The 12459-nt window shown below is 53.7% G+C and overlaps 1 protein-coding gene across 1 annotated transcript; it reads left to right on the plus strand.

The window, feature by feature from the left end:
• Positions 1 to 6100: 6100 nt before the first annotated feature.
• Positions 6101 to 7330, plus strand: LOC122475864 (small integral membrane protein 42-like). Its single transcript, XM_043567980.1, has one exon. It carries the CDS (start codon positions 6567 to 6569, stop codon positions 6777 to 6779), a length of 213 nt encoding a protein of 70 aa, XP_043423915.1. The 5' UTR covers positions 6101 to 6566; the 3' UTR covers positions 6780 to 7330.
• The last annotated feature ends 5129 nt before the right edge of the window (positions 7331 to 12459 follow it).

Raw genomic sequence — 12459 nt, forward strand, 5'->3', positions numbered from 1 at the left:
AGAGGCGGAGTCTTCGTCGGCGTGGATTCCACTACGGAACATGGGCCGCTAGGGCGGACGGACAGTGCCACGCCACGATTTTTGGGTTCCCTCCCCGCTTCTTCCGGGGCGCGCCTTCGTCCTGTGGCACAGGCGCACTCCACCTCTTGGGGGCGGGTCTCGGAGCCGCAGCACACGCGCATTTCCCCACCTCTTGGGGCGGGCCTCGGACCTCCCGCACATGCGCACTTTGCACCTTCTGCTGGACGGTCCTCCGAGCTGAGAGGCACGTGCGCGCTTCCCTGCCTTCCCAGGGAAGCAAGTTGAGACACGACCCCTCTGTTTGTTCCCGGTGCTGTTCTGCAGGTATTGTATTGGGGGTAATGCTGTCCTTTTTTAAATTCATTTTTTTTTTCTTGTGTTGAACTTAAAGACGCAGCAATGAAATGTTCTTAAAAGAGCCCTAAAGCAGGGGTTGCAATCTGGCCTGTGTAACAGAGCAGCGGTGGGGTTGGCAGTCACCTGAAGGTCCGGCCCTGGGCCGGTGGTCTCTGAGGCTGGGAGGGAACGAGGCTCCGCCCGCCTTCGCGTGCTGGGGGTGCTATGGACCCAGGCCTGCCGCCCCCAGCCTCCAGGCCCCTGGGCCACAGGGCCCGAGAAGCGAGCAGGTGGCAGCATCGGACGCCATGAATATGATCTGCACGCCGGACAGCGTTGCTGGGGCCGCTGGAAGGAGCGACCAGGAAAGAGAAGACAAGCTTCGTTGGCCCCTTCTTCTCTACCTGCAACTCCTGATAATTCCCCTCCTGCGTACCTTCCCATCTGACCACTTTTCTCCATCCCTACCGCCATTCACGCCATCTCGGTTAAGCGATTTCCCTGTGTCCGGTGTCCCTGTGGGATCGTGCTAAAATGCAAATGCGAGCATTAAAACATGCCATAGGCTCCCTCACCCCAGCATAAAGTACGCACCCCTTAAGGCCGGGTGGCCTGGCCACCTCCTACAGCTGTGCTCTCCCACCCTATGGCCTAGTCATCCTTAAATACCAACAGGACCTTTAACCCCCCAGGCTACATTTTACCCCAAGGGCTTTTTTCATATAGAAGCAATTTTATGAGCGTCCTGAGCTCTGCTGAACACCATCCTGACTCGGTTTCTACCAGAGTCTCCTACCAACGCTCTGCACTCCCTGCCTGGCTCTGACAGATTCTGCAGCTTTCTGCTCCCGTGGTTACCAGAAGTGCAGCCTAGGTAATCCGCTTTAAAACTTCAGCCTCACACCAGGCGGTACACTCCTTCCTTCCCCCCCACCCCCCGCACCAGCCAGGCTTCCGCTGTGGGACCTGTTTGGGGGGAACTGGTGCACTCTGCGTCCTTCAGTAGGAGGCTCACTAATTTAAAGTACTTGCTGCGTGGGGAGCTGGAGGAAGCATTGGGGAAGGTGCGGGAGGAATGGCCAGGAGTGCTTTTACCTAACTGGGCATGTAATTACAATCCTCTGTCGGTTCTCTGCCTCTCGGGCTAAGGCTGACTGGTCATGGATACCTTTCACTTGGAAGGGGCCCAGATGCCAGCTGTTAAGGGCACAGAGGTTTGTTTTGTGGAAGCTCTCCCCCACTGCGCAATCCCAGATGGGGAATCTGCTCCAGCTTAACGGCTTCCCACAAGCCCCCCCGGTCCTGCCCTTGGTGGTACAACGAGGCTGTGCTGGCTACCGATTTTCTCGGGAGGAGAGCAGCGAGGTAGCCTGAGCCCCGCTGATGGCCACACCTGTTCACGTGACTTTCGGAAAACTCACAGGTCCGTCTGCACCAGCAGGAACTCGTTCTCGTTGTTTGACTAGAATAGAAGGGAAATTACAGCTCCTGTCACTAGGCTGCAGCCTCTGGATGTGACATCCCTTCCTTCGTCTGTTCAACAAGCCACTATTAACTGACCTGGAAGGGGTGAGGGGGATTTAATGCATGTCTGGCTGGGGCCCTTGGCGCAGTGAGGACGGGGTGACGGGTGATGGCGTATTCCTGTGCTCAAACACCAGGCAGAGTTCTCAGGAGCTAGCGCCTCCTTCCTTCTGTTCTCCCTCGCTGCACCCCCTCAGTGGGGCAGAAAGGACAAATTGTCCCATGGGCCCAGGGGAAATTGCTGCTTGGCCTTCAGAGCCCTGGGATAAGATTGGATATTGCTCCCAGGACGCAATTCCAGACGTCCAGCCCTCCCATAATATACCCCTGCCCTGACTTGTCTGTTCTCTCCTTCAAAATGGGGGCAGGGGCACCTGGGTGGCTCAGTCAGTTAAGCATCCGACTCTTGATTTTGGCTCAGACCCTGATCACACGGTTCGTGGGTTCAAGCCGTGCGTTGGGTTCCTCGCTGACAGTGTGGAGCCTGCTTGGGATTCTCTGTCTTCCTTTCCATCTGTCTCTCTCATAATAAATATTTTTTTAATGTTTATTTATTTTTAAGAGACAGAAACAGAGCACGAGCTGGGGAGGGACAGAGAGAGAAGGAGACACAGGACTCAAAGCAGGCTCCAGGCTCCAAGCTGTCAGCACAGAGCCCAACGCGGGGCTTGAACTCATGAGCCGTGAGATCATGACCTGAGCCGCAGTCGGACGCTTAACTGACTCAACCACCTAGGCACCCCTCTCATAATAAATATCTTTAAAAAATAAAATGGGGACAGCATTTTTGTCTGAAGAGCCAAGTTCCTGGGTTAACTAAAACATGAACTTACCCAGAACATCACATTCTACCGTTCATCCAACAAATACCTATTGAGCAATATTTATATGCTAGGCTTTTTGGGGGGGGTGGGGGAACTACAGTAAAGACAATTCCTGCTCTCAAGTCACTTACAGTCTGGGGCGGAGACGTGAAGAAACAGTCTGAGCACCAAGTACTCTGACAGAGCACGCGCACCTGGCTTGGAGGAGATACAGGTCGGGATCCCAAGGAAAACAGCCCCGACTCAGCCTTAAGGTAGGAGCTGAGCATGCAGAGAGGCGGGAGGGGAGAGAGGCTTTAAAAAAAAAAAAAAAAAAAGACAGCAATGATGTGATTTAGTGGACTAGGAGAAGAGAGGCCAGAGTCCCAGGCCTTTACTTATTGGGCCAGTGACTGTGTGCCCTTGGTCATCTTCTCCTGCCTGAGCTTCCTGTTCTGTTAGGTGAAGGAAGCGGACAAATGATCACAAGGTTCCTGTGTTCGCTTCCTGGGACTGCTGTGACAACCACAAACGTGGTGATTGAAACCAACAGAAATTCATTCTGTCACCAACTTGGAGGCTAGATGTCTGAAATGGAGTACTGTGCTCCCCCGGAGGCTCTGGGGGAGAATCCATTCCGTGCTTTTTCCAGCGCTCGGTGGCTGTGGTTGTTCTTCAGCCCGTGGCCTCCTCTCTCTGCTCTGTCTTCACATCTCCTTTCCTCTGCATGTCTGTCTCTCCCAGAACTCCATCCTTCTCTCTCTCAACGGCACACGTGCGATTGTGTTTGGGACCCACTAGGATAACCTAGGAAGATCCCCTCTTCTCAAGATCCTTAATTACATCTTCTGCACATATGGTAACGTCCGCACTTTCCAGGGAGTTGGCACAGATATCCTGGGGGTGGGGGATCCATTCACAGACCTTTACAAGTTCACAGAGACTGGGGAGAACCACCTTGAGAAAATCTGCACTGCCCTGCATTCTCCTCCCCACTTCCCTCCCTTTTACCCTAGCTCTTATTTAAAATAACCTATATTTGTATACAGTTTTATGGCTTAAAAGGTTATTGTGCATTTATAAGCTCATTTCAGTCCCATAAAAACCTATAAATTTTGCATTATCCCTATAATTCCATTGGCAAAGAGTAAATGGAGGTTCATAGAGATTGTGTGACCTGACCAAGGTCACGAGCGCTGGAAAGAGTGAGCGCTGGGCTCCAACCTGAGTCTTTGGCCACAACTCCTGTGGCTCCTGCCGTCATCACCTGCCTGAATCTTGACGGGGCATTGAGAGGTTCCGAGACTGGGACTGGGAGATGCCCTTGGAGTACATTCAGCTCTCCCTGCTCCTCCTGCTGAGCACAGCTGAAAACACTGGGTGTTTTCTATAAAACCAGCGTAAGAAGACCCTGAAAGGTGGGAAGAAGAAGGCAGACTGACTAGGGACCTTGGAGCCCGAGGAGGGACATGGCAGCGAGTTCCCTGGGTTTTCTTTTTGTTTCCTACATCCTGGACTGGGTGCTGGAAAAGCAACCCAGAAATGCCAATGGGCACAGACAAAATAAAGTCTCAAGAAAAGCCTGCTTACTTTCTCTAGCTGGAAAAACAAAACTAGGAAAGAGGCAATCCAGCAAGACATAAAAGTTTTGGACAATAATTGCCCTACCCTAGCCAAATACCATGGAAAAAATCATGGCCCCACCTCCACCACATAAGCAAAGACCAAGTGGGGACCCTAGGCCCCCACCCTTGCCCAACTGTAATGAGGTACTCCTCCTCATGTCCCACCCCAGGCTGCTAGGGTAGTGTCATAGAAGACACAGTGGGATCCAGAGTGTCATAGAAGACATCCCTGCCCAGAGGTAAGGAACTCCCCATCCAAGAATTACAGGGTGCCCTTCCCTGTCCTGCCAGAGTGTCAGAGGAGGCCAACTGGGGGGATCTAAAATCCCATATCCACCCAGCAATGAGGACTTACCTCTCTGTCTAACTGTGGTTTGACAAAGGAGGCCAAGTGGAGAACCCAGACCTTCGCCCCACCTGGCATTACTGGGGAGATGCCCCCACCCACAACTGGCATGATGTCAGAGGAAACTTGCTGAAATAGAAGATGTAAATAATATCCAGAGTCTCCTAACACCCAAATGGCCAGAATACGATCAAAATCATACATCATACCAAGAACCAGGAAAATCTCAAATTAAAAAGAAAAGATAATAAGCAGATGCCAACAGCACGATGGTGCAGATACGGGAATTATCTGACAAGGATTGTAAGGAATCATAAAAATGCTTCAACAAGGAATTATGAATACACTTGAAACAAATACAAAATAGAACATCTCAGTGAAGGGGTGCCTGGGTGGCTCAGTCGGTTAAGGGTTCAGCTCTTGGTTTCAGCTCAGGTCGTGATCTCACAGTTTGTGAGATTGAGCCCCACGTTGGGCTCTGTGTCTGGGCTCAAGCATGGAGCCCACTTGGGCTTTCTCTCTCTCTCTCTCTCTCTCTCTCTCTCTCTCTCTCTCTGTCTGCCTCTCCACAACTAGAAGTTGAGAGGACTCTCTCAAAATAAATAAACTTAAAAGAAAATCTCAGTGAAGAAATCAACGATATAAAGGAGAACCAAATAGAAATTCCAGAACTGCAAAATATAATTACCCAAGTAAAAAAACTCCAAGGAAGGGAGGACTCAACCTCAGAATGGAGGGGGACAGAGGAAAAGATCCATGAACTTGAAGATGTAACAGTACAATTGAGCCAAGCTGAACAACAGGAAGTGGGGTAAAAAAAACAAACTTAGGTTTCTGAGTCGTCATGTCTTGCAGTTGAAGCAAAAAATATAACATTGCTGAATGTGATTTTCAACATATCCAGAGGAAATACTTAAGTTATACTGCAAATGGATAAGGGTGAAGGAACTGAGAGGGAGGTGGTACTTTTTCTACACTTGTCTCCAACTGGTAAGCAGTGGACACCACTAGGTCTTCATGATGACAGAGTAATTCTGTATCGTGATTTCAGTGGTGGTTATAAGACTCTGCATGGATGATAAAATGCCATAGAACTATATGCACACATTTGCCCCAATGTCTGTTCACTGGCTTTGATTTTGTGCTATGGTCGCACTCCGTTACATGGCTTCTCTCTCTACTCTCTTTGCAACTTCCTAAGTGTCTGAAATGATTTCTTTTTTTTTTTTTTTTCAACGTTTATTTATTTTTGGGACAGAGAGAGACAGAGCATGAATGGGGGAGGGGCAGAGAGAGAGGGAGACACAGAATCGGAAACAGGCTCCAGGCTCTGAGCCATCAGCCCAGAGCCTGACGCGGGGCTCAAACTCACGGACCGCGAGATTGTGACCTGGCTGAAGTCGGACGCTCAACCGACTGCGCCACCCAGGCGCCCCGTGTCTGAAATGATTTCAAAACGAAAAGGAAAGAGATAAGGGGATTGAAGGAGCATCTTCACAAGCAGTGGGGAACACTTTCCATTCTAGAGGCCAGGCGTGGAGGGAGGCGTGCTCAGAGGACAGAGGTTTGCAGACTAGAACCTTCAGTTCAGACCCAGCCTCACCCTCAAGTGACATCACAAAGCCTCAGACGCCCCCGCCCACCACCCAGAAGTTTTATCAATTAAGCCATCAGCGCAGGACTATATTTGCACTGGAAGCTGTTGTCCAACCTGGCCAAGCACACTTCTCCTCTCCCTGTTCAGTTATGTCCGAGAAAAATGGCGCCATGCAAGCAACAGGGTCGACAGACGTGTGACTGCAGCTCCTCACCCACTCTGAGGATATAACAAAGAGCCGCCTGGTTCTCCTGGTGCGTAGTCGTTGGGGGAGTCTGCTCATACCACTTAGCTCAGCCCTCTCGGAGAACCCTATGTCTTCCTCACAACTCCCAGCCTTCCTGTGGGACAAGAGCACACTCACCACCGCCATATCTGACCCTGATCACCTAGTAAAGGTTCTCTTCTTCTTTGCACTCCTGATGACCCTAGTCACTCTACTCATCCTGGTCTGGAAGGTAACCAAAGACCGAGGCAACAAGAACAGAGAGCCAGACCCGAGAAAGGAAGATACTCTGCTGGCGTGAAGGTGGACAGTCACTGCCAAGGACTCCATTGAGGGGAAGACTGGAGGCTCAGGAGGCAGCGCCATCCTGGAGCCAGAACCTGAGGAGGAAGAGCTGCTTTGCGGGGGAGGTCCCCCGGGGAGGGGGGGGTCCCCCAGGGCCTCCCCCCTCCTCCACCACCACTTATGTAATTCACACTCATCTTGCTGTTCTCTGGCTCATCCAGGCTGCCAGGTTTGAATGTCTTCTCTCTGTGGATCTTCTAGACTGAAATTATAAATGGCTCTTGATTTCTGCATTAACCGAGGAAAAAACAAACAAACACGTGGAGAATTAAAAATTGATTACAAAGCCCACATCTTCCTTTCTAAATTGGGCATGTGTTGACTCTGGGATATTGAAATTACTGGGAGCTCACAGCATCTCTGACTATATAATGAAGCTATACCAGAAGCTCGGTTCCAGAAGATCCTTGAAATAGAACAGCTCACCTACTCCAAATTCTAGGTAAAATGCTCCCTCCTCTTCACCTAATTCTAAGAATAAAAAGTATTATTGCTCTCAAAAAATGACGGGAAGTACCAAATACTTTTCTTTCTTCTCCCCCATCCTCCAACTTTATGGGCTGACAAGCTTTAAAAATATCATTTTCTAAAATAATAATTTCATTTTTAAAAATCTTTTCTGGGTTTGGAATGAATTAACTCTCTTTTCAGACGAAATCCAAATTAAAGAGGCAGCATTTTGAAAACCCGTACTCTCACTCAGTTAGGCTTGGGTTACCCAAGGAGCATTTGACCATTTGCCTGGAAGGAATTAGTAATTTTTTTGGAGAAAAACCTCTATGTCCAGCCCCACTGTTGACTTCCTCCTCGAAGCAGCCTGTCAGGTGTTCCCTTGTCTCCCTCCACATGCACTTGACTCTGGGGTCGAGAGCCAACAGCCCCTTCCTCAAAAGCCTTCCCCATTGCTTAAAATCATGGGACTATGTGTTCAGCCGTCTCAGAGCACACGCCCCCCTCCCCCCCCCCTCCCCAGGTGTCTGGGCTGCATACGTCAACCACAGGTCGTCCATGCACTTCCGCTATAACCTGTAGAAATTAAGGAGCTCGGTCACTTGGTGCTGAGGAGAGGTCAGTATTGCTGCCAGACGCAAGGGGAGCTCCCCCCTCCCCCCCCCCCCCCGGGGCAGGGAGTGTTCCCACCTACTTCCTCGACTGTCTGATAGGTGGTGCTTGTCTTGTGGCTGACCGACTTTAGTGGAGACAGATCACAGCTGGCCAGCAATGGGGCTGCAAGTCTCACGACCAAGGAAGATGTATCCCTCTCTCCTCTGCAGCATGGGGCTCTTCCTCAGAGGCAGGCTAGCGTTCCTCTCCAGCTGGCTACCACGCCCCGTGTTCGTCCAGCACGCCAGCTTGGAAAGTACAGGGTGTGAGGGGGTGTTGCCTTGAGTGTGCATGGTTTCCACGCATCGTTCTGTCGAGAAGGAGCTCCACGAAGGCCTTTGTGCCTCCAAGTTGGCATCAGGGTCCTCAGCACCCCAACACTCTGCAGATGTGTCTCCCCTATCCTGAAAATGCCTGTACTTATCCACCAGATGTTTACTGAGCTCTCGCGAAGAATCAGGCTCGGTCCTGGGTGCTGGGGCTGTGAGAGGAAGGGCCCCCATTTTCTCTCTCCTCGAGCCCGTCCAGCACCGTGAGAGATAGACGTCCATGAAATGATCGCATGGGTGAATGCTTAATTATATAACAGAAAAGTGCCCTGGAAGAGAATTGGGCTTTCTGGGGGCATGTATGGAGGCGTGTATAGAAGGAGCCTGGCCGGGGCTGGAGAAGGTGCACCTGGGCACAGGAGCCTGGCTGAGGGGTGGAACAGTTGGAAATTCTGCACATAGGGGTGCAGGCAGGCGGCCCTGCGTTCCAGAGCGAGATCAGCATGTGCAAAAGCCCATAACCAGAGGGGTTGTTGTGTCAATAGTACAGAAAGATGGGGCCTCGGGAGCACAAAAAGCAAGGGCCAGAATAGAAAACTACGAGCTGGAGACACAGGTATGAGTGGAGCCCTCACAGCCAAGTGCGTCTATTACAGGCCACTCCCCGGGGCCCTAAATTACCCTCCTCCCCAAGCCACTCACGTACCCCAGATCTGTTTTACTGACAAACCAGCCGGACTGCATTGCAAGCTTATGGCCACCCGATGGCAGCAAAGGGCCACACTAGGCACAGGGACCCTCCCTTCCCCGCTCAGAGCTGGATTGTCTTCCCTAAGGGACTGCCAACCACATTATCCACAATAATGGGAATCTCTTGTCCTCAAGATCTCCTGGCTGGCATTTTCATCATTTTTAAAACATACTGTGTAATAAGCATCAATTATATGCTGACTCTCAACATAACGGTATATCCGTTCTGCCTCCGTGCCCTGTGGAAAGGACACTGTCCCTCCTACAGGCAGGAAGATGAGGCTCCGAATCCCAGAGAGGCTGCCAGCTGCCCAAGTCTCACAGCAGAGCCAGATTATCGCCCCTCTCCCATGCTTCCCCGGAGCTCCTCGGGGAATAAGACAGCCTCTGCTTGGAGACAGCCCTCCTTCCCTATCAGAAGTTCCTCTACTAAGGTGTCACCATCACGAGTGTGTGTGGTTCTCTTGTGACTGGGGCGCCCTGCGTCTTCCTCTGCCTCTCCCACCTTCAGAGCGGTCTCTGCTGCTCCAGGCCTGCAGGGACCAAGCCAGCAGGTACCGATCACCATAAAGCATCCAGAGGGTAATGGGGACCCGAGAGAGGAGGCAGTGAAGGGGGAAGATGCTGCTCCCTCCTCCAGGGAGCTGCCAGCTCAGATGTGGCTGAGGACCTCCCTTGAAGCCGTAACAACCCTGGGTGATTTCAGAGAAAGGCCAAGCATGGGTGCTAATGGAATGCTGTAGGCATTCTGAACCCTGAGGGCCCTCTGTGGGCTGGATCAATCAGGGAGGGCTTTCTGAAGCAGGTGACACATTAGGATACCAGACAGGGTTTAGGAATCAGAAGGAAGCACGTAACACGCATGACAAAGGGACAAGGGACAGTGAGCCAGCCACACGATACATGTAGGGGACAGTGGGAAGTCAGGTTGAGAAGAGAGTATCAGCAGTGGTAAAGGCCTTGAATGCGACTAGGGTGCTCGATTTCAACCGAGGGACCAAGGAAGGTTCTCCAGGACAGGAGTGACAGGGAAGTCAGCAGTCCGAATCACCTGGCCTACTCGAGGCACAGGCGAGAGGAGCAAGGAGAGACTGCGTAAAAGGCTAGTTGAAATGTCCGCGGAACACTGAACTCTCCAGGTCCTGGTCCTTCTCTGCTTCGGAAAGCAGGTCACAGCAATGGGGACCTTCGTCCCGGCCCCGCCCGGGGCCCCCAGCCCGCCTCGGACCTGCCCCCGGCCCTCTTCCCGCCCCAGGACCCAGTCCCGCCCCCGGCACTGCCTCCACCACCCCAGCCCTCGGTCCCGCCCCTGGCACTGCCTCCACCCCGCCCCTCCCCCCCGCCCCGCGGCCCTCGGCCCCGCCCCTGGACCGGCCCCGCCCCCGGCCCTGCATCCGCCCCCCACCCTCGGTCCCGCCCCTGGACCGGCCCCGCCCCCGGCCCTGCATCCGCCCCCCACCCTCGGTCCCGCCCCTGGACCGGCCCCGCCCCCCGGCCCTGCATCCGCCCCCCACCCTCGGTCCCGCCCCTGGACCGGCCCCGCCCCCCGGCCCTGCATCCGCCCCCCACCCTCGGCCCCGCCCCTGGACCGGCCCCGCCCCCCAGCCCTGCATCCGCGCCCCACCCTCGGTCCCGCCCCTGGACCGGCCCCGCCCCCCAGCCCTGCATCCGCCCCCCAGCCCTGCATCCGCCCCCCACCCTCGGTCCCGCCCCTGGACCGGCCCCGCCTCCCGGCCCTGTATCCGCCCCCCACCCTCGGCCCCGCCCCTGGACTGGCCCCGCCCCGGCCCTGAGGGCTGGAGGCTGAGTGCGGGCTGAACCCGGTGGTACCACTGGTTCGGGTGGGAGGGGCACCTCTTCTGGAAAGGTGTAGGACTCAGAGCTGTCTTCCCCAGAGGAGGTGGAGCAGAAGGAGGCCCCGCTGGTCTCTCTCCGCTCCTGTAGCTGTCAGTCCCGGCCCAGTGACACGCAGACGCCCCTGTGCGGGCTGCGGTCCCGAACGCAGAGCTGCCCAGAGCTGGGTCGGGAGCAGCAGAACCAGACGGCCTTGGGCCATGGAGAAGTCCACCCACATGTTACAGAGAAGCCCCTGATGCCCAGAGGGGCCACTCGGGGCGCCAACCTAGCTCCACCAGCTCTCACCGGCTGTGCAGCCAGGGGCACCTTAGTTAAGCCAGTGGCTCTCAAAGTACCGCCCTGGGGTTCCTGGGGGCTCCCCAAGGCCCTTTCGGGGTGTCCACGAGGCTGAAACTACTTCCATACAAACATTACGATGTTACTTTCCTTTTACTTTATTTTGAAAGTAATCTCTACTGTCAACGTGGGGCTCGAACTCATGACCCCGAGACCAGGAGCCGCACACTCCACTGAGGGAACCAGCCAGGCGCCCCTTATTCTCTCCTTTCTCACTACTGTTCGCTCATGAGCGCCCAGGGGAGTGTTTGAGCGGCGGTGTGACCTGAGTCCAGGAGGCCAAGTGTTGAAGAGATTTACAAAACTTGTACCATTCTTCCCTCAGCGTGCTTTTTGTGTTAGCATGTAATAAGTTTATTATTGTTATTTTTTATTTTTTTGAAAGCTTTACATTTATTTAGAGAGAGAGAGAGAGAGAGCACAAGCAGGGGAGAAGCAGAGAGAGAGGGAGACACAGAATCCGAAGCAGGCTCCAGGCTCTGAGCTGTCAGCACAGAGCCCGACACGGGCTCGGACTCACCAACCCTGAGATCATGACCTGAGCCGAAGGCGGACGCTTAACCGACTGAGCCATCCAGGGGCCCCAATTATTATTTTTATATGCATTGGTAAGTATTTTTTTTTTTGATTGCCATTTGTAATACAGCAGGTGTGGATACAGAGAACCCCTGCCAGCAAAAGCTCCTTGGGGGTCCGCCTCAATTTGTAAGAGTGTAAAGGGATCATGAAGCTACAAGGTTTAAGAACCGCTGATTTAAACCATGCCTCCATTTCCTCCTCTGCAAAATGGGCATGATGCATCTGGCGGGGTGGTCTGACACCTCAAGTAGGACGTAGAAGGCCTGCTCCAAGCACCGTGGTTACTTAGCAACTGCGTTAGGAACAGGCGTTGGGTTTCTCGAGCCGGCGCCCTCTCCAGTATCCCCGCAGGGCTGCCCTTGGCTGGCTGGGGGCTTGGAGAGCCAGGAGCTGGGGGGCTGGAGATGAAGCTTTGTGGGGTGGGAAGGTGCTGAGCTGCTGCCAGCCAAGTCGGCCAGCACAAAGTCCCTCTCTGTGCCCGGGGCGGGCCCTTCGGGCAAGGTCACCGTGCAACGAATGACAATCCTACTAGATTGGAGTGCTGAGCGTCAGACGCCTGCTGGGGACACAACACAGGTGAGACCCTCAGGGGTCTGTGCGCCTGTAGCTCACATCTCTCGCCACCTGAGGGCAGCATCACCTCGGGGCCCCGGCAGAGAGGGCTCAGGACCCAAAATGAGCTCTTGGAGCTTTTCTGGACCGAGAAGTCACTTCAGCGTCTCCCTGAAGCCATTGCTTTAG

This window comes from Prionailurus bengalensis, chromosome E4 (genome assembly GCF_016509475.1).
Source record: "Prionailurus bengalensis isolate Pbe53 chromosome E4, Fcat_Pben_1.1_paternal_pri, whole genome shotgun sequence".
Classification (NCBI taxonomy): Eukaryota; Metazoa; Chordata; class Mammalia; order Carnivora; family Felidae; genus Prionailurus; species Prionailurus bengalensis.